General features: G+C 42.4%; 2 protein-coding genes across 2 annotated transcripts in view; one reads left to right on the top strand and one right to left on the bottom strand.

Annotated features, from left to right (window-relative positions):
• Positions 1-751: 751 nt before the first annotated feature.
• Positions 752-15,105, top strand: BRI3 (brain protein I3). The gene is made up of 3 exons (XM_074919450.1): positions 752-1,084; positions 2,742-2,856; positions 14,717-15,105. The coding sequence occupies exons 1-3, from the start codon at positions 919-921 to the stop codon at positions 14,847-14,849; spliced, it is 414 nt and encodes a 137-aa protein (XP_074775551.1). The 5' UTR covers positions 752-918; the 3' UTR covers positions 14,850-15,105.
• A 276-nt stretch (positions 15,106-15,381) lies between these two features.
• BAIAP2L1 (BAR/IMD domain containing adaptor protein 2 like 1) overlaps positions 15,382-21,890 on the bottom strand; it is a 44,050-nt gene continuing 37,541 nt past the window's right edge. Inside the window, exons 13-14 of the mRNA XM_074919600.1 lie at positions 17,516-17,556; positions 15,382-16,996 (exon numbers count right to left, since the gene is read on the bottom strand). Of these exons, the coding sequence (XP_074775701.1) occupies positions 16,921-16,996; positions 17,516-17,556 (117 nt within the window). The 3' untranslated portion in view covers positions 15,382-16,920. The remainder of the gene's footprint in view (positions 16,997-17,515; positions 17,557-21,890) is intronic.

Below are 21,890 nucleotides of genomic sequence, written 5' to 3'. Positions count from 1 at the left end.
TTTCCTCAGGCTGGGGGTTCTGTGTAAAGGCAAACACACAGGATATATGAACATATATGTATACACACACACACACACACACACACTGACACTCTCCCAACCTTTCCATCTTCCCAGAGCTCAGCTGAAGCCATTTGCCTGCTGCATGGTTCAGAGCGGCTCTTGGCGTGCTCGCTGGGGCAGAAGGGATCGCGGCAGGAGGGATGGGGCAGGTTAACGGCCTGGGCGGCTCCGCCCGGGCCGTCCTGTCGGCTGGGGCCAAGGGAGGGCTGGGAGCAGGACGGCATTTCGGGGGAGGCGCACCTGAAGGGAAGCGACGCTGCAGAGGGTGTCGGCGAGCACCTTAACAATCCATCACCGGCTTAATTAAAACACGACCGGCAGGCCCGGCAGTTAGCGCGCAGCAGCGCGTCCCGCCGGCGGCCGCTCTCGCTCGGCACACGAGGAGCGCTCGCGGACCCCGCTGCCGTCCGAAGCCGGGGGGAAGGGGGGGGCTGCGGGGGGTGTCGGGGCGCGCGGGGAGGCGGCGCGGCCCCTTTAAGGCCGAGGCTCCCTGCGCCGCTCGGCGAGTCACCCCGCGCCGCCGGGGAGCGGCGTCACGTGGCCGCAGTCTTGTGACCGGCCGCGCGCGCAGCGGGCGGGGCCGCCCGGCGCGGGGCGGGAGGGGCCGCCCGCGCGCCAGGGGCCGCTCAGCCGCTCCCGCGCCGCCGCCGCCTCGCGCCCGGCCCCGAGTGCGCGGGGCGCCGCCGCCGGGGCGCTCGCGCCGCCGCTGAGCTCCGGCGCCCCCGGGCGGGGCGGAGGGGCGGCGCCCGCAAGTTGGGCGCCGAGGGGAGGGCGCCGCTTCCTCCTCGCCCGCCCGGCGCTCGCCGCCGCCGCTCCGCTCGGCTCCGCGGGCTGGCCGCGCCGCCGCCCCCCAGCATGGACAACAAGCCCCTGCTGCAGGAGCGGCCGCCCGCCTACAGCCCCGCCGCCCAGGGCGCGGGCTACGACTACGGGCAGAGCAACTACGGCGCCATCCCCGCCCCGCAGCCCGGCTTCCAGCCGCCCCCGCCCTACCCCTACCCGGGCGCCGCGGCTGCCGCAGGTGGGTCTGGGGCGGCGGGGTAGGCGCCGGCCGCCGACTCGGGGGGAGGGGGGGACTGGGCAGCCAGGGCCCCCCCCCTGGCGTGCGGAGGGGAGCTGGCGCCCCGCACCCCCCTTCCCTGGGCCGGGGGGCGGCTCTAGGGAGGCTCCCCCCCGCCCCCCAGCCGGTGACTGCGGGGGAGCGGCGCTGGCGGTGCCCCGGGGGCCGCAGGCCCTGGAGAAGGGCCGTGGCCTGCGCCGCAGAGGGGCTGCCCGGCCGGAGCGGGGCAAACTCTTGAGCCTCTCCTGCGCGGGGCTTCCCTCGGGAGCCAGGCCGTCGGATCCCCTCGGTTTTCACGCCTAAAACCAGCGCAGGGAGGAGGGTGCGCGGGGGATCCAGGTGTTCAAATGAGCCTCCTCCCTCCCCCCTCGCTCCTTGGGTGCCTCCGAGGTGTAACGTCATGTTTGTGTTTTGCCTTCCCCAAAATACCGACGGAGTTTGCATGCATCCCTCGGATGTGTGGGTTTTCCGCCTCAAAACAATAGCAAAGAGGCACAGCTGTACTAGCAGTAAAACAGACCCCAAACTTGCACTTTTCTTTGCACGCACTTCACTGTATTCTGGTTAATGTTTGTTTTTTCTGATACACTTCAGTAGTCTTGGAGAGACTTAAGCAGGTGAGTAGATACAGTACTTTTGTTAACTGAATTAATACTAACCTCCACCAAAGAAGAAGTGGTCTGTCAGACTGTAGAGTTAAGGGAATGCTTCGAAAGTTACAAAAAAAAAAAAAATACACAGCACACACAGACCGCAGTCATCAAGCATTGGGCTGAATCTTGAGGCCATAGATAGATTTCCTGATAATAACTTGGAGCTTATTTTCCTACAACACAAATATTACTGATTGCTTTCAGTTTAATTAACTTTAAGTAGTGAGGGTGGTGGACTTACAGACGCATAACTTGATTCAAGAAAATTTGAGAGCTGTGCCCTGGAAGAGAAGATCAAAATGGATTATACCTGGGCAAACTTTACCTTGACTGTATGATTACACTGCATACATCTAACCATCCCTTTAAAAAGCATTTAAAAAAAAATTTTAATGTTAATGCAGTAGTTAAAAGCTTGTGTTTTCTAACTACAGCTGTTAAAATGACACATTCACTAGCTAACAACATGGGTTTTCTGAAAGGTTGGGGGTTTTTTCTGTGCTATGTGACCTGCTTCCTTTCTATTTGCATCCTATCACTCCTACCTTTCTTTCCAGTTATAAACCTAATATGTGGAAGTAAAGCTGGAAACCAGTTCTGTTTCAACTAGTTTGTCCACTGGAGCGGGACATACCTGATACATAACATCCAGAAGTGAAAGCTGTGGTCATTTTTTGTTTAAACTGTTTTTCCCTGGTGCTCAAACAGCATTGAAACAAATTCTCAAAGTTAATTATTAGCTCAGTGGCCTTTTTAGATGGTTAAATTGTGCTAGGTACTTGGGTTTATGGAGTGGCTTTGCTATTAGATGTGCTGCGTGTTCCAACTCTGATTTTAATAGAGCTTCTTAAATTACTCAAGACTACATTTCTTTTTTTTTTATGTTCTGTTTCCATACTTTTTAATTATTGTCATTATTCTCTGTGCTTTATGTGTGGTGGATTGAGGTTTTTTTCTTATTTTAGGGTATGCTGTTCCTCCACCGACATCACAGCCAAACTATTCGAGCACATACACCATTATTCAACAGCCTGCCACCACCACTTCTGTAGTAGTAGTTGGTGGCTGTCCTGCCTGCAGGTAAAATCGCTCTCTCGTTGAGAAATAAACTCAGTCATGGGTTTTATTTTTTAAATTACAGGTATCCATATAGTTCCTTGGTTTTCAATAGTTTGTGTGTGTGTATTAGAATCGAATTAATTGAAAAAGCACTAAAGTGAGCAGCGGAGTGCTTTAATTTATGTAGTATGAGCTTATCCTAATGGGCTTGTGACAACTGCTATGATTAATACAATAGACTTTATATATGTAAATATGTATCTTCTTTATGATGGAGGAAGATCAGTAAGCGGTGTTTTAATGAAAAGGCAGTTCAGTCACAGATGTGAAGGGTCAGAGCTTGTGGGAGAGGATGACAGGAAGTCTTTTCTGATGTGTTTATGCCCAGTGATAGTGAGTAGCATGATTTTATTGTGAAACTTTAATCTTTGACCTTAGTCACTTCTGGTTATCTGGCAGTCTTGTGGAAGGGCTTCCGCTGCTGTGGTGTGTGTCCCCATTGCCAACATCCAGGCTGTGCAAAACCAGACAGGGAGATTGTCAGTATTGGTTTAAAACATCGGTATCTTAAGGCTTTAAAAGATCTCTTACTTTAAAAGCCCTTTTACTGCAGAAGAACAGGGAGATTAAAAGATTAGATTCAAAGCGTTAATCTGATGAAAGTGGTGAAAACCAGAAAAAGTGGTCAGCTATTAGCTGGAATTGCAACAAAAGAACTCCCACCTCAGAAATCGACAGCCGTAAAAAAAGGGAAGGAGGCACTCTGTTTCCACATTAGTGCTGCAAGTCAGCTGTAGTCCCTTTGCACTTCTCATTTCTTCTCATCCCAGGATATTAACTGATGGGTGAGGGCAGCCAGATTGCAGCTGGTGTGCCTGGCCAGCTCTGACTCAAGTGCAGAATCATTCCCCTTCTGTTAAAATTTATGGGAGTTACCCTTGTGGTGTCTTGCGAGGAGGCACTTAATATTCTATAAGTCTGAGCCCTTGCTTACCCATTTCAAATGTGTAGGAAACAGACTTGCTGAAGTAGCTGAAATGATACCAGGTTTGAGCGTGATGAACGGCATGGAGGTTGTCACAGTGGCAGAGGCTGTACCCCAGATGCCTTTTGGTTTTGTTAGAATTGGTGTTTGTCTGAGAGGACCTGCTTTCAAAGGAGGATTCAAATAAGTATCTTGTGGTGCTATGTAAAAACAGGTGCCGGCTGAAGTGCCACTAGTTCAGGCTGAAAAACCTGTACCAGTTATAGCTATTGATCTAGAAGTTCTGTGTTTTAAACAGTGAGGGCAAAGTAACTACTGAGCAGTTCAGAGGATGTGGTAGATCCTGCCACCTGCTTATGCTTTAGCTCAGCCAGAAGACAGGAGGGTTGTTTGGTAAAAGGCAGGCAGTGTGTTTATACAGGCCTTCTGGACCTAAACTCAATAAATCTCAAAACATATGGAGCTGGTCTCTGCAATAATTTAAGAATAGTAGACTCTTGCTGCTGCTTATTAGGATTTTTTTTTTTTCTGGAAGTTTTCTTGGGATGTTCTAGGAGAGACCTTTGAAACAGTCATTTGCAAGTATACTTCAGCCAAATTCAGGAAAATGAGGTAGCTTTTTTTAAGGTGTTTTTAAGTGACCTCACTTGAATAGTTTTCTGAAGTCATCAGACTTGCTCTGCTGGAGGTACCCAGTGCTCCGTTACATTGCAGACTTTTTCCTAAAGCAAAATACCCTCCACAAAACCATTACTCTTGGATCCTCAGGTTTTGTTTTAGGCTGTGAAAAAAAAAGTTGTGAGGAGAACTATGACATGTTTATTATGAGGCATAATCCCACTCTGCTTAAACTGTAGGACTCCTCTCAGCACTTCTGAAATACTTCTTATCAGGGAATCCCAAGAACAAGTGACTGTATCTAGTAATGGTGTGCCATAGCAGTCTATCACTATGTTTTTTCCTAATTGTCTTTAGAGGAACAGTCAAAGTGTCGGGGTAGGAGGGAAAAATCTCAGATTGCTCATGTTTTGACTAGTTAAGGAATTGATAGTCTAGTATTTCAAGAGAAAGGACAGGAAAGCTGGGTGGGAAGCATAATATTACAAATATTAATGGGAACTTGAAGGGTCAGGGTTCATGTTCTGGAAGGTTACACTGGCTGCTTCTCTTGAAGAAAGAGCTCATAATCCTCTTCAACTTGTCAAGACCTTAAACATAGTTATAGCTGACTTCCTTGGCCTGGAAACCTGTTTTATAAAGAATGACATGCAGCTACGCTCTGAATACAACACTGAACAGAAACGTTGTTGAAAGAGCATTGATAAACATAAAAAGCTATTAATGGTACATAAAAAACTTTGTTATTAAACTGCCAGGTCAGCCGTCCTGTTGCTCTTCTGATTTGATGCTGTGCATGATCATTAGAGAAGTCCATCTGCTTCAGGTCATGAGGAAGAAGCCTTTTTTGTGGCTGTAGAATAATGTAACTGATAGAGTAGGCTAAAGCCCACTGAGAGGATTTCTACCATCAGAAATACAAACCAGTTGTTTGCACTATTGCATTTATGAATGTTGCCAATTGAAATCAAAACCGTTTCCAACTTAATGTATGCTGTTCAGGAGAAATATGCAGTATTGGTCTGTTCTTTGGGTAGGAGTTTATTTTATTGCAGCCATGAATGATCTCGGAATTAATGAAGTAGCTACAGTACCGTTGCTCTTTAGGCTTGCTTTGTGGTATGAAATAGAAAGTACAAATTATCTCCAAAAGTAGCCTCTCTACAAGTAGGTAGTATGCCCATGGTCACTATGTGGCTGCATTTTTTTCTATCTCTGAAGCATTGCTGCATCTGAGGGATGATTCTCCTGTCTTGCAAGCTGTGCTTCTTGCCTAGAGTTATTCGTTAGTCAGATCATCCTAACTCATCACTGGTCAGTGTTGCTTTCTAATTACAGACTTAAGTATTAATGTATATTCCATACTTCCATGCATTATTAATCTTGGGTGGTTGTAGTCCTGCTGTCTTAGTGTGAGTTTTCCCACCCCTGATGTACAGAGAATTAAACTGAGTTGCAGAATCTTGTCAGCTCTGTTGCTTGTAGTTGACATCTATGGATTGGCCAAGTCCTGCTTTTAAACTATTCTATGTTTCCAAGTACAGATTGAGTCATTACAGCCACTGCAGAGGACCAGCCATGTAATTCTCTTTTTAGCTTGGAGAATGCAGTCTGGCTGCTTCTCTTGTGGGTCACTTTCATTTTCTCTTTCTCCATCTTGCGTTGTTGGGTAGAACAAACTGCAAGGAATGTTTGCTTTCCTATTACTTAAGAGAAGAAAGAAGCCTTTAAAAATTGTGAAAACATTCTCTTGATCTGATGCTTGCAAAAGCTGGTTCTTTCAAAATCTGGGACAGAGTGTGTGATGGGCCCTGTTGGCTTTTTATTTTCCTGTTTAACAAGTATTCAGTTGCTTGCAAGAAGGGGTGAGGGAAAGGACATAATGCTGCTGCATTGTGGGGGCTTTCTTTTCTGACAGTTACAAAACATCTACTTGAGAAGTATTGTAGTGGGTCCCATCTTACAATAACGCTGGAAGATGAGACAATTTTGATTAAAACTGTATTTATTCTCAGATCTCTTAAAGCCTTTTCCCTGCCACAGTTTTTTGGTGTTTTTTTTTTTGTTTCGGGTTTTTTTGGGTGATGGGTTTGGTTTTTGTTTTTTCTGGTCTTTTGACTTGACAGAGTATTAAGTTCTCAGGTTTTTGTTGAAATTTTGTTTCTTCAGTTAAGTGCATGTCTCCTGAGAGAATTAAACTTAGGTGATTAAGTCCTTCAAAATTTCAGTCTTCTGGTTTTACTTAGGTTATTTCAGTCACAAATGCTGTGTGTGGTTTGATAGAAGGCCATTCAGGATATAGGGTTTTATATAGTTATTCACAACAACTATCTTTAAACTTTATGTAAATATTCTCAATATAATTTCATAATGTGTACCAGTTAAATATGCAAGGAATTAAAAAAAAACCACCCAACCAAGTTATTTAGAGAGCATGTCTGATATTCTGAGGAAAACCTGCGGATTTTTGGTTTCTAAGAGCTGGCTGACATGCTAGAGATCCTTCTGCATCTTGTGAGTGAAGCCAACTTTGAAATACCTTTTCAAGAGTGCTATAAAGAGGAATAGCTATAATAGTACAGCAGCTCCTGACACTTTTTTGTCACAAAGATGATCACCCTATGCTGGGAATCAGCGTCACCCCTTATACTACAGTTTGGAGGTTTCTGTAACCGTCTGCTGTTCCGGCAGACTGGGGCGTTCATCCCTGCTGTGCTGAAATTCAGCGGCTGGAGCAGTTAGGGCATGAATTTCAGCAACGACTTAGGCACGTGATTGCAAAGAAGGAGGCCTTGATCCAGCAGACTTGAGCAGATGCCATGAGTCTGCCATTTGGAATTACTGACTAGGATAGCTGTAACTTTTTTCCCCCCAGCCTAACAGCAGAGGCAGGCAGCTGCTTAGCGGGAAGGCTGTTACCTAATCCCAGAGGAAGGGAGGTGGTAAGCCTGTTAACAGGGTCCCAAGTGAGATCAGCATAGCTCTTGCTGTTTCTGAGGATTTGTGTTCTACTGCTCTGAACTGATTTGTGGATAATAATCAAAACACATTTTTCTAATAAATGAGACTTTATGCGATTAATAAGATACAGCAGGAATGTATTCCCTAATGGGACTGTATAAAAATGATAATCTGGTCCCTAACGTGCAGTCTGTCACTGGGCCTGAGGTGATAGCATTTTTTTATTAGTGTCACCATTTATCTTGGTGTCTGTATTCTGATAATTAGGATTTCTTTGTAGTAATGAGTTGTTCTGAGTGAGAGGAGGAAACAGGCCTTGTTTGTTGGTAACCAGAGGTGATACTGATTTGGCTGTATATGCAGATGAGTGAGAAAAAACACACTGGATCTCAGTCTAGTTGTCATGGATAGATGTCCACCATCTACAGAGAATTTCAACTGGCATGCTTACTTAGCCTCATTTGTGAGGCTGGGCTGCTGGTGTGAAGCATGAAGCTTGATGCTTAATTAGCGTGTTCTCAGAACTGGCATTAAAGCAGTGGTGCTACTGCATTAGAGAAGCCTGGTGATTTGTAGGCATTTCAAGAAAGATAACAGCTAGACACAGCCTGTTCCCATTGCCAGAGTTTCTCTGGCTCTGCAGCCAGCCCTCTGCGTAGGAAGTGGGGCCTAAAGAAGTTCAGGCAAAGGTGCAAGTACTGTCTCTTACTTGAAGGTAACTTTCAAGGATAATTGCATTTACATATATGTACAGCTTGTGTTGAAGAGGACAAGCCAGGGGCTATGTACAGATTTGGGCTCCTTTCTGTGGATATGGATCAACAACCATTCCGTATGCCTTCAAGCTGAGGCTAGAGGAGCTGGCACCTCTCTTCATAGGAATGAAAACTGTAAACATCCCGTGTGTACTCAGTAGTTGCATATATACTTGTCAATTATTTTTTTTCTGCTGCTTGCAGGTGAAATTTAAACATGCTTAACCTAGCTGCTGTTGCATTAACTAGGACAGACACAAAGAAAAGCTATCTACGTTTGTTTTCATGTTCCAAATCAAAGATTTAGTGTGCAGCTTCCAAAGTCTGTGCTCATCACTGGCCTGATGCTTCCATTGACATCTAGAGACTCAACCCACCTCAGTGGCAGGAGAGGTGGGATACTGACTTGAAAATTCCACTTGCTTGATCAGTGAGGGGGTATCTGTGGAGAAGGCAGCAGTCTTGTTAAGTGCAGTTTCTTTTCAGCTCCTGCAGAGCTTGTCTACAACCAAACTGTGACTACCTGGGATGACCCTTCAACTTTATTTGTAAGGGATGAAAAATGCTGATAAGCTCATGTTTAAATACTGTGATGTAGTGTTAAGTCTAAAAATGCACATGCTAAATTGTACAGATGCTGTGTTTGCAGATCTCACTATCAGCCCTCTGATCCTGAGCATTTGACTTAAGGTAGTAATGTTTTAGGACTTACTTTGAGGAAGGGGATTGTGTGAAAAGTAATTTGGTTTTAAGTACTTGTCAGTGGGAATAATTGACCGACCTTTATGGAGTTGGCAGCTGCAGTTATAGCTTAAATCCAAGATGCTGCTTGCAGTATAAATAAACCTTTCCACTTTATTTTTAGAGTGGGAGTGGTGCAGTTATAATCAGCTTTTATGTGGTTTATGCTGTAGAACAAAACTTATGTTTGGTTGCATTAGTGAATCTACAGTTTGAGTATGGAGTCTCTAATTACTCTGCAGCTCAGGTAAAACACACAAGCAAAACCTAAAATATTCATAGTCTCCCTTGTAAAAAGTATTTTTTTTTCTCCCTCTAAATTTAGTAACTGGCTAAGCATCGATTGGATAAGTGTTGGTCTAAAATTAGGTGGTGACACAAATCAACAGAAGCCAAAAAGTGTTTGTGTAGCTAACGCTGTAGTAGTAATCACAGTGCTGTAGATGTGCTAGGAAGTGGCTCTGAAGTAACAGGTGTGCTGTGGTGGAGGTCAGGCAGGTCTGGCTCCGGTGAGCCTTCGAGCTCGGGCTGACAGGGCCTGCTGCCTGCCGCTGCTGCCCCTGCTCTCCCCTGTCACTGACCCAGCCCTGCTGCCTGCGGCTTCTGTGTCCCTCGCCGTCCCTTTACCCGGGTCTAGTGTTGAATATGGATGGTGATATTTTTTCCTTTTTTTTTGTTTTGTTTGTTTTTAATTGACATTTTGCTTTACCACAAAACACTTACTGAATAACTCTGTTTAGGGGGAAGGGATTTTAAAATAAATTCTTTTGAAAGTGTCAGGGACATCTGCTGACCAATAGTCTTGGGCCTTGCAAGATTAAGAGGGTTGATTGTAATGGGTTAGACAGCAGTCATCTATGCTTGGGTTTGCAGCTACTCGGGGCTGACCAGAGGTGTCCTGATTGATCCCCCTCTGATGTTTAATTAGTGTGTTTATTCTTTAAGGTCAGACAAAAATTAGGCTGTTTATACTCTAAACACACTGGCTTACTTAAGGTGAAGTTCAGGGCAGGAAGTCAATATGGAATTACTGAGAGACAAGGAGAAGATTTAAAAACTAACAAAGCGAGAGTTGAATGCCTGCAGGAGGGGAATGCTCAGTGTGCGTGAATGAAAAAGATGGCATTAGTGTAAGAGCAAAACAAGGCAAGAAATACAATAGGCTTAACGTGCCGTGTACTGCACTTAGTATGCATTTTCCAAAGTAATGTTATTTTTGGTGTCATTGAAATGCCTGGAAAAGGGACTTTGCCTTTCTTGGATGGATCTGTAGTACTGAAAACTGCCTGAATCTTTAAGTACTCAGAAGCATCTAGGCTGTGTCCGAGCCTCTCGGAACGTGCAGTATGTTACGGAGTTAACCTGTGGAGGAGGGAAAAGGAGAGGCCTCACCTCCAGAGCTTCTACTGCTGATTTTTATTTGGTCTGAGGGTGCTCAGCATTTCATGTGTTTCCACAAGTACAAATTGCCATATGCAACTTCTGTGTTCAGGCTTGCCAGTTTTGGTTGAACATTTGTGTCCTTTCCATCACTGTACCTGTAACCAGTCTGGCTATCAAAACGGTTTTGAATAGCTTTGTGTTTCAGTCCTATTAGCAGATTCTTCCCAGGAGATGGCTCTTCTAGTAGCATACCTTTTCCCTAGCGAATGAAATCAATGGTATGAGAGCATTAATGTATGAAGCGTTAATAATCCAGAGTATATGGGGAAAGTTTACTTCATGATATACCCCTGTATGATATTGGCCTTCTTTCTAGTACTGACAGTGACTGCTGTTCGGTTCATAATTTTCCAATAACTTGTTCCATATTTCTTTCCCTGGCAGCACTATCCCCTCTGACTGTTCTCCCCACCGGTATTTTGCTTTGCTGGGGAGTGCTCTGTGGTGAGAGGGGAGGGGAAGCAGACTCTGCTCCTGTGGGCTGATGGGAACCCTGGGTTAAAGTTCTTTGTAGCAGAACACCAGACACAGACTAAAAAGAAATGTTAACCAAGCTGAGCAAATCTAGTGCCTGTAGTTTCTCTGAGTGCTGTTTGCTGAGGTGATGCAGGGCAAGTACTGTGAGTCAGTGCCTAATGTGCCAAGACAGGGGCGAGTTTCAGCTCTGCAGCAGAAATGGCCTGGCTCCTTCTCGTCTGCTGGCGTGTAGCGTCGTTTGTCAGCACTTTCCCTGCAGAGGTAGGAATGTGTTGCATGCCAGGTGGGGGTACGTGAAGCCTTTCTCTCTGACCCTCGTAAACCCACTGGATGTACCTGTCATGAAGCCAGCAGAAGTGTAAAGGCTAGGTGACGGCACTCACAACTCCCTTCATCCCCACCAGGAACACGTGCAGTGTCAGCTGGACAGACATAGGCTCGCCAAACCTGACCTACAGAGGAGAGCTCTGGTAAACTGCATCACAAAGACAAGCTGTAGTGCTGTTTCCAAGAACCTTGCTCTTGCTGCTGCTGAGTGTGTCTTCTGTCAATGCTTAGTATTAAAACTTGTAGTAGAAATAGCAGAAATGAAAGTGGGATTCTGTGTGTTGTCAGCAACTCATTGTGGCAAGAATCAGTAATTTGAATTGAATACAAAACCCCAGTAAGCTGGACCCACTGCCTGGGATGACAGTCTGATTGCTGAGGTGTCATATCCCTTTGGAGGTGTAAAGAAATCTAAAAGTTCCAAAAAGTTACCTTATGCTTGATTCCTTAAACATCACTTCTGCTTCAGTTGGAGAAAAAGATACTACAGATACCACAACGATTGTACAAAGTACTCGGTAAATACTAGCTTTTTTAGTACTTCTAGTACTAACAGTAGTATCTGTGGGTGACATGCCAGAACCATTGTCCTTTACAACATGTGCTGAATATGGCAATTCCATCCTGGAGAAAGGTGGTTTTATGAATTTGGTCAGTACCATGGATACTTTCTAAGTTTAATTTTAGGCCACTGTTGATACTGGATTTGTGACTTGGTGATAGAGAGGTGTGGGAATAGGAGCTAAAAGGTACTGGAGAGAGAGGTGAAACTCTTACATGCTTGAGGAGGCTTTTCTGAAATGCTTTGGAGCTGTGGGGAAAAAAGGTGGTACCTACACCACTGAAACAAGCTCTGCAAACGATGTTCAGCTCTGGGAAAAATGGTAGGATCTGAAGTCCTGGAGAGTTTGTTATAAAAGCAGAACATTTCTGCAGAGCTACTTTCTCATTGTTCTTATCTCTCTGGATGCACAGATGTCAGTGTTCAAGAGTAATCTTACATTGTTGTGGCAAGATAAAGTGCTTGCACTGATAGATGGAGCTCTGGTATGCACACGCCTGACTTAAGGGAACCGAGGGCTTATGTTATGCTCAGTATGTAGGAGCAGCTGCAATGAACAGCAGAGGCTACAAAAGTCTAAGCTGTGGGACACTTTGTGCTGAGACTAGTATCTGTATGGTGATTTGAGCATTAGTCTACATCTTTTAACTTGCTGCCTTAAAGGAGCATCACTTGAGGATATGAAATTAGAAAACTACTGCTGGGATCAACTGTACCCTGACAATACCTTTATACCAAATATAAAGTTGACTTCTATCAGAAGAACTCTGTAAACAGAAATAAAGTTAATCAAAAGGAGGGGATTGATGTTGAAAGCTTAGGCTAAACATGAAGTTGTGTAAGCAGCAGAGTATCAAGAACACTTCAGAAAGCCTTCGGCTTATGATGGCTGAGGGGAAGGGGAATGATTCCTAAGTTTAATCAAGGTGTAATGTGAGAGCCAACTGCAGTAAGGAAATGATCTGTGAGCCTGCATCTTCCTTCTTTCACTCTGTTTACATGTACAAGAAGTTGTCTGGGACTGCTCAGCAGGGAAACAAAAACTTGTTGGCCTTGGCACCTTGCTTGTAGCATGTATTTCAGGGTCACTTAGCTCTATTTCTGTTGACCCACTGTACCAGGGAATCTAGAAGGACACATCTTATGCAAGTGTTTTGCTAAACACCACATTTTGACTAAAAGTATAGCTGCTCAAATTTCTTAAGTCAAGTTTTACTGTTTTTCTTCATTTTGGGGGATGTTTAGATACAGCACTTCAGAAAGAACTCAGGGACTGAAATTCAGGTAAATTTCTGCTGTTTCTCATGTAGGGTGGTCATTCAGCTGGGACTCAGCTGATATCAATAGTAGGTTCTCCTACAGCTCTAAAGGGACAGCAGTCTTTGGAAGTAGAAACCAGAAACACCTACTGAGGGTTATTTTAATAGTGATGCGTGTTTGGCCCTTGGACTTTTCTAGCTACCAGAAATAAACTTGTTAAACAGCTTATGACACCAGTGCTGCACCTCTGAGTATTCTGGTGACTTAGGAAGTCTGACTGCAAGTAGTTAGCATTGTCCTCTACACACTCTAATTGGCACCTTCCACAACAAAATGCTGACATTCAAAGTACTCTTTCACTGTAAAGCTACAGTTAGAATGTCTTTTAAGTCCTCCTTATCCTGCTGAATTGGTCAGAGCCCTAAACACCCTGTGCACCCAGCCCTTTGCACGTTAATTATATTGACTTGTGCGCTCTGAAGAAAAATGCCAGCACATCTAAGAGAACGTGCTGGCAACTCCAGGAACCAGCCAGTGCCAAGTTGTGTATTAATTTTAAGTAATGTACAGAAACAAACCTATTTGCATGTTGCTGTCTGCAGTGGTTTTAACTTGCTTAGTGAAAGCATGAGCTGGATGTTTCACCAGAAGCCCTTAACCAGTGTTGCACAACTCTGTCCATTCAAACCTTCCTCTTAAGAAGCAGCTGAGAAAAAGTACCCAATCATCAGATCAAGACATTCAGAAAGCAAGGATTATTTTTTTCTGAAAGAGTGCTAGTGCACATATACTGTGGGACACGATGTTGACTGAGCTGAGAGTGTTCACCCCAGGATACTTGAGTAAATGAGGTAGGCAAAGGATATGACACAAGTGTGACTGACTGCTGCCTGTTGTAAAAGACCTAAAAAAATGAGAAATGGGATTGTTTGGTGTGTGATAAACCAGTATAACAACACCCATGCAGTTAAATCTTCAGCGCTGTATCATTCCAGAGGAGCCAGTAAACTATTTTAAAAGCAGGCTGCTTTTCATTTTATGGGAGTAGACTTCAGTGACACTGTGGTTTAGTTCCAGAAAACTCTATCCTCACTCGTACACAAGAGCTTGACCCCAAGAAGGGCCAGCAAGGGCTCAGGGTTGATACTTGCTTATTCCTGAATGTGTGATCTTTTATTCCTACAGTTACTTGACAAGGCTAGTTGAGGTAGGATGCAAGAATACAGAAGAGCCATGACTTTCAGCTTTTTTTAGGGACCAGAGGTGGCTGCAGAGGCACAGGCTGTCATGTTAAAAGCTTTTTCCAAATTGAGAGAGCATGTGACTTGTTCCCCTGTACAGCAGGTGATACACCTGTGTGTGTGCTTGGGTGTACTTGCTTTAACCAATATTTGGAGTTGAGACAAGCACTCAGAGGTGTGGTGGTGGTTTTGTTCTAAGGGCCAGTCCTGGATTGCAGTGATAGAGAAAAGGCTGCTCTCTGGAACTAAAGGGCTAGTTTGAATTAAGCCTTTTAGACCTACCTACAGTCTGATCACTTGCAAATTTCCCGTTTAAGTGGTATAATTTGAAACCTTCTGCTGCAAGCTATGAAATAAAGGCCTCTTCAAGGGAGAAAACCAACCCCAGACCTTTGTACTTTATCTTGCTATATGAAATGGTGTGGTTTTCAGTGACTGCCAGATCACAAAGTGCTAACTTTGGGGCAAATGTGGGGGTGTCCTTGACTAAGTCTGTTTTCCATTTTTACAGGGTTGGCGTGTTGGAGGACACCTTCACCTGTCTTGGTGTTTTGTGTGCCATTGTATTCTTTCCAATTGGGATTCTGTTCTGTCTTGCACTGAGGCAGAGAAGATGCCCTAATTGTGGGGCAGCTTTTGGCTGAGGGGATGAACGTGGACGTGCTTATGGAAGCTACAACTGTTAGCATACTCTTTCTAATGTAAATGTCATGTACAATCATTTTATTTGCTTCAGACCTGTTTTGTAAAGTGTGAAGAAATTTAGTCTCTTGCATGTAATTTAAACTTAATCTTTTATGAGCATGTGCATTGCAAAACATGAAAACCCAACTTGTTTTCCATGTTTAGTGGCACCTGTTGAAAACTAAATAAAACTGCTTTTCCTTTTGCAATCCTCAATTTGTGGCTGGATTATTAAGTATGTGACTAACATGTCTGATAACATGTACTCTGAAAGTGGAGTTAGTAATCCTAGCTACAAAGAAGGATAAATATTTGCCAGAATCCTTATGATAAAAAGACAACATGGTTTAAGGCTGTACTTGCTTGAGCACAGCAGCTGATTTTGAGGAAAGTGTTGCAAGTGCTGTATGTGCTGCCACTGTGCTAATGGCCCCTCTCTGTCTCCCGAAGGCACTAGTAATAACAAACAGTAAGAGCTCTATTTTAATTAGCAAAGGTTTTGTTTATAGGGCCACACGTGATGTCCTGGGGCTGCAGGAGTAGTGGCCTAACAGCTACAGCTGGTCTGAATTCACAGACAACAATAACATCTGACTGGCAGAAATTTTAGAGAGGCTGTGGCACTGCCCTAAGTAAGGGTTTTTGCATTTTAGGTTATTTAATGCTGATACTGAATTACTGAAAGCCTATATAGAGTTGAGGTTGACTTGCCTCTAACATGCTTTAGAAAATGGGCTCAGGTGTAAGTTACTCCTGAAAAGCTGGTGATTCAAAATGGGATGAAGGGTATTTACACAAAGTGTCCTCGGGCTTGAACTTGAAAGGCAGTGTGAGAGGAGGAGGCACTTACAGACATCACATGCTCATATACTATTTTTTGATATTAAGTAACCAAAAGGCAATTCACATGACATGAATTCACTGTTTATAGTAGTAGAAGCAGGCACAACAAAATGTAGGAAGCATGTACACATGTAAGGTAGAATGACTCAGGGTAAGGATTGGCACTAGCCATGAGAGTTCATAGAGCAGGTAGGAGATGGCACCTGACCAGCACAGTGCTAAAGCACCCAATGCTGAGGCAGAGTGAAGAGGCATGATTATTGCTGTGGGGAAAGTCTTTCAGACAAGGTAGCACCATTGGATTTAGAAAATTGGGGCCTGAGATAAACTGTAAAGCTCTACTTGTGACTTGAATTAAAAACTATTTCACCTAAATGAGACACTATGCCAGTATTTATGCCAGTACTAGGTTCCTTAACCAAAAATTTTCAAAGTTAATCTGTTTTTCTTTTGTGGAAGACTGCAGTAGTGGAGTAACTTCAAAGGCAGCTTTTTATATTAGAATTTGAGAAAAAAATCATGGCACTTTTATTATGACTTTTTATAAAACTAAAGTTTGACAATGTGTTTTAAAGAACGTTATCTTTGAATAATGTGTTGACAGTACAACATTAGACTTAAAATAGGTCTATGTTAACACTTAAATTTATATCTGAACATTAAGCAAAGCATTACAAGTTGTCTATTCTTAAAGGATAAATATTTATTTATAACCTAGAGTGTCTTTCTTAACATACAATCACTTTATACAGGCAGTTCTCTATTCTGTAATAAGGCAGTTGTTACATTGTTCTATTTGGAAAAAAAAAAATCATCATCTTCTTTAGTAAGTGGCATATGCAGGCTTATATTCTAGAACTTACCATTGCAGTTTCCAAATAATGAATGCCAAAAGATTCAGATTTGTGACCTGTTACACTGGTTTACTAGAATATCCAGACTATCTCCAGTATTTTCACAATTTCTACTACCAGAAAGGCATACTGTAGAATCAAGCCAAAGTGCTCAAATATTAGCACAAAGCAGCTACCTCATTAGAAATTATAGGTTAAAAAAAAATTCATTCCAGTATGATTCTATTGTACAGTAATTACATTTAAATAAATTTTCCAAACAAGTTTAGATAGTAATTGTCATTACTGAAAATGGTGTTTATGAGGAGGAAGTACATGTGTATGGACCATATATTCATCGAATAATTGGTGCTGATCTGTCATTTGTTACAGTTGGTCTGAGTTTCACAGTTGCAAAAGGATTTTCTCCACTGAAAAGAAATGCACAAAGTTACTAGGTGGCTTGCCGCAATACAAAACCAAATTTAATCCATGCAGTTTCTTCATCCAAGTTGTTTGAAGACTAAGTTATGGTTTTAGACTAAAGGATTCTGGGCAACTCTTACTTTAACTTGAATTTTTAAGCTTACATGTGAAGGCTCCCTTTGTGATATTTGGGAAATTAATGTCCAGTTAGATTTAGACTTTAACAGCTCCCAGTCTCCAAAGATTTGCTTTTAACTCTCAAAGACATAGTTTAAGTCCTGCTCCCTGTCAGACTATTGGAGATACACATGTTGTTTCTGAGAAGGGCCTATGCAATGTATTTTACCTGATGCCACCCTTGAGAAAACCACAACCAATTTTAGCCATAACGTTTTACCAATACCTAGGAAAGGTCACAGTAATTTGGGAAAAACATCCTTATTTTCCCCTCACAATCAATACAATAAGCAGCCAATATAAAAATCATCACAACTGAATTAGTTTAAAAGCTTTAGAAAACATACCTTAGAAAAGGTGGCTTTATAATGCCATTCATGTCAGGTTTCTGTAAAAGAAGAAGATACTCATGTAGATTTACAAAAGCATGCTACAGGTGATCTCACAACCCTGCTAAGAGACTCATTCAAGCAGACTAAAATATTTAGCTATTTAGAATAATCATGTGGTTCAGCTGAACTGTTGAGAGGTAGTTGTAGAGGGGAAAATTAGAACATCAAAATTAGAAAGTTAAAAAATGGTGTTAGCATTAGTTGGTTTGGATTTTTTTGTGTGGTAACCACCCAACCCCCTCCCAGGTTTAAGATCAGTGGTCACCTGATGTCTAGCTGGGCATTTCATAGATGAAAATATAAAATGAAATGTCACTGCAACAGTCATCAAAAGAAAAAGAACAGAACTACCTGCAGCACAAGTAACATATCATAGTGTTTCTACAGCATCATTTATAAACTGCTAGTTGTCACAGCCAGAGGCCAGGACTAGGCTTGGAGCAGACCTTAGAGTGAACACAGTCAGTGTATCTTCATGTAACTGTAAAATCATGAAGTTAAAGGCAGCAGCCAGCATAGTGACATACTTAAACTAACGGCCTGAAGTGAAGGCAGATTTCTGATCAGTATTATGTAGAGTTTTTTTACACAGCCTGTGTTTAGCTATTGTTGATTTACAAACTACAAGTTCAGGTAGCACCTGTGACTTACTAATAGTGGTGGTGAATAGAAAAGGCAAGAAAACAGCCGATGGTGTGTACATATATGATTTGCCTTGTTTGTACAGGAGTGATACAAAAGGAGGAATAATTTTGCATAGCTGTTGCTAATATTTCACTGTAATGAAACTGCCATGTCTAAGTGTACAATCTGAAAAGACTTGGGTTTATAGCTGCACTTCACACTGTACTTGCGTGCAGAAGTGTTCCTCCTCCTGCTGGCAAAGCTCACCTAACCCCTGGCTCACTGCTGCTGCAGGAGGCCTTCTTTCAGGTGCCATTAAATGGAAACTGTTGCAAAGTATTACCCTCCGCCAGCCGCTTGCACTACATGGAAATTTTGGCAAACAGTTCATTTCTACTTCCCCCCAACTTTTAGTAATAATCATAATGACATATTTCAAACTGCAGACTAATTGCATTGCTTCTAATAGATGCCAGGTAAAGTTCAAAGTGAAGATTTGAGTACACATTCTTGCATGTAAAAGCAGGAATATGCAGTCACCTTTTATGTAGGAGCTTGACTTGTACTAATTATTCAGTCTATGTGGCCATTTTTGTTTTACTAGTTAAAATGTCAGTGCTGAACAAAGGCCTGTAAGCCTTTCTGGCTCAGGTACACCGCCTACTGTACCAGCAGTCCCTCTCTACCATATTCACAATAGCATGCTGCAGGTGAAGAAATCTCTATTTATTTAGGACCTAACTCAGCATGATTCTTAAGCACGTGCTTGACTTGTGATTCCAGTGAAACTGCTCATGTACATCAGTCACAGACAGACTTAGGCCTTAGAATTAGGCCTAATTAGCCCTTTAATTAGAATGAACAAATGCCTGAATTACACGCTACTTCTTACTGAACACCAACCCCCAAAGCTCCATCAACTACTAAGCCTTTTTTCAGTCGATACTGCTCTGCCTAGTGCTGTCCTATGTAACACAGCACAGCACGAACAACTGAACTTGCAGGAACCATTCCTCATCTTCCCTTCTTGAAATCCCGAGCTATTGTTTCTGTGTATTCTGAAACAAAAATAAAATGCCTCAATGAATATTTCCTGCTCCTGCATAAAAGACACTGTAAGCATACTGTTTCACATGTATGTAAATTCTGTACAAGTGTACAAAGCAGCCTGATATATTGTTGAGCTTACTTCCAAAGCCTTACGGGGGCGGGATTGTGACTTGCATGGAAGCAGGAAAGACAAGGAAGCTCTGCAGCTTTCCAGAAGAATGGGAGTAAATAGTGACTTCGGAACGAAACACCTGGGTGCAAGTGCAGTAACTCTCCTCTACTGTTCTCGTCCTTATTTTGTATGGTAACAGGTAAGAACCACCATGGGGTCACAGGAACAACATAGTTGCTATGAGTTACGGGGTACCTCAACAAGAGTAATCATTATTTTACACTCCAGAATTCCTTTTTTTTTTTTAATCTGTTTTCTCTGTGGCAATTTAGGATTGCAAAAAATATATATTTCTTTTCTACTTCTAAGCAGCTGTAAGTTCCCTTTCTGGCCTCCAGAGAGAATATACTGTTCTAATTAGAATTCTGTCCTAGTCTGTTAACTAAATGATCAAAGGAACCCTAGAATTCCAGGTTGGAAGGGACCTCATGATCACCGGGTCCAGATGAACCTCAAGTGTCCAATGTCTGCCATTCTTCTTGGTTTTGCAGTTCAACACAAATGTTAACCCACAAGCCTTAAATTTATTCCTAAAACCCTGAACTAATGCCACAGGACAAACAAAACAACCCTTAAGGTGACTACTCGAGAGCCTGCTGAGGACAGTTAGCCAGGTTAAAGTAGCACAGTACAGTGATACTGAGACAACTCAATGGATTCAATAATTTTTAATCTCTACACTAAGTCACCTTGTCACAGGGCAAAGAACTCACTGTACTGCTTGCTTGGCAACTTCCACAGGCTGATAGATCTTTTAACTATTGTGAACATAAATACATGGAAGGACATGTTGATCCTGTAGGTCTCAGCAGCTAGCCTGAGCCTAAGTGAACCAACATATAAATCTGATATTATGTGATTCTTAAGGCTCACTGCTTCTTTGTCCAAAAATGGAAACTGCAAATGTGTCAATACAGATGCTTGTCTTCACAATCCTTTTAGTTCCCAGATACTTGATTAGAAAGTGACTGAAAGATTAAATTTAATCTTATTTCTTGATATTAGTTCCATGCATTCGAAAGCTTTATTTCTCATAGAAAAACACTGTCCTGGAAAGACAACATCACTGCACAAATTCTATACTTCCTCCACCAGATACTCATAAATAAAACCACTTGAATGTGGATTCAAACATGCTATATTCAAATATATATATGCTAATCTTAGACTGTTCTGACAAAAAGAGATATTTTAATAGGAATATTTAGATTAAAAAAATTAATAACCCCAAACATTGCCAGTCTAGTCTAAATGGGGTAAAAATCTGAGAATAGAGCTTTACAAGTCCCTGTCAAGCAACTTTCATCCTTTTTGTTATGAAAGACTTAGCTCTGCTTCTAGTTCTTCATACATGTTAAGCAAGACAGATTTTTCTGTAATGGAAAGCACTAGCCTTTTTTCCCCTCCCTGCCAGAGAAAAGATACTTTTTTCTTTCAAATTCTGCATCTGCAAGAGATATATTGGCAGTAGTTAGCAGAAGTGTGTGCCTGGGTTGTATCTATAACTGATCTTCTGAAATAGCTGTGGAGTGGCTTTACAAAGCCAAGTACAACTGGAGGGAACATTTCCAAAAGGCCCGTATAGCTGAACCTCCAGCAATTTTTCACATTTTCTGTATTTGTAAAGTTGAGGTGACCTGTTCTTTTAAAAACTAGATACAAGTCTATGATGTGATTACCACAGTGACTTCTTTGAAGTTACACTATTTGCTCAAGAAAGAAAATGTAATTTCCTTTCTTCCCATTTGTTAAAACTGTCTTTTTCCATGCTTCTGATATGCAGATAAGAGTTTAAAATTCAGATGTTACTGACAGTTTATGTAATTTGTGTCATGCTTGTGTTTTTCCAATGGTAGTTTTTTTCTAGAGTTAGTAAGGTATTAGAAGTTATGTGTTTGTTACTCAGTGTTTTTAATTAAACACAGTTCATTCTCTTTGCTTGTCAATACAACAAAGACCTGTTAAACACCTCCAATGCCTAATGACCCAAGAAAAGTGTTGTAGCAATACCTGACATCCTAATAGTAGACTGAAATGAAACAGCAGGAGAGGCGGCTTCTTTAAGGACAACCATTGTTTCCCAGTGCTCTTCCATTTTACAGGAGTACTGTTAAAACTATTCTGTCATCCTTTAACCTTAAACAGACTCTTTCACCATTAGTGAAAATGTGATGCAACCAACTTCCAGTTTGTGCTTTTAAACTTTTAGTTTATTTTACTTCCATAAAGTACAAATTAACAAAGGCCACTTCAATTTCTACTGTATGATTCAACAGATTACTTAGAAAGCAGAAATGTCTGTCACAAGGACAACCCAAAGTTTGTTCAGATGTTATATTGATATACAAAATATTTTAGTCATGCCAATAAGTAACAAAATGTAAAAGTTTTTAGCTACTGGCAGCCAAGTATAGGATTCCTGACTTGAGAAGTTTGCTATAGTACCTACTAATGGAACTTTGCATCTTTCTTTGGTACAGTGTC

The sequence above is a fragment of the Athene noctua genome, chromosome 15 (assembly GCF_965140245.1).
Source record: "Athene noctua chromosome 15, bAthNoc1.hap1.1, whole genome shotgun sequence".
Lineage (NCBI taxonomy): Eukaryota > Metazoa > Chordata > Aves > Strigiformes > Strigidae > Athene > Athene noctua.
The sequence above is the reverse complement of the archived record's forward strand: the minus strand, read 5'-3'. Positions and strand labels throughout refer to the sequence as shown.

Excerpts from the sequence above, each read along its gene's own strand:
- BRI3 (XM_074919450.1), top strand. The coding sequence starts at position 919 with ATGGACAACAAGCCCCTGCTGCAGGAGCGGCCGCCCGCCTACAGCCCC. Across the intron at positions 1,085-2,741 it reads GGGCGCCGCGGCTGCCGCAG|GGTATGCTGTTCCTCCACCG; the intron begins GTGGGTCTGGGG and ends TTCTTATTTTAG. Across the intron at positions 2,857-14,716 it reads GGTGGCTGTCCTGCCTGCAG|GGTTGGCGTGTTGGAGGACA; the intron begins GTAAAATCGCTC and ends CCATTTTTACAG.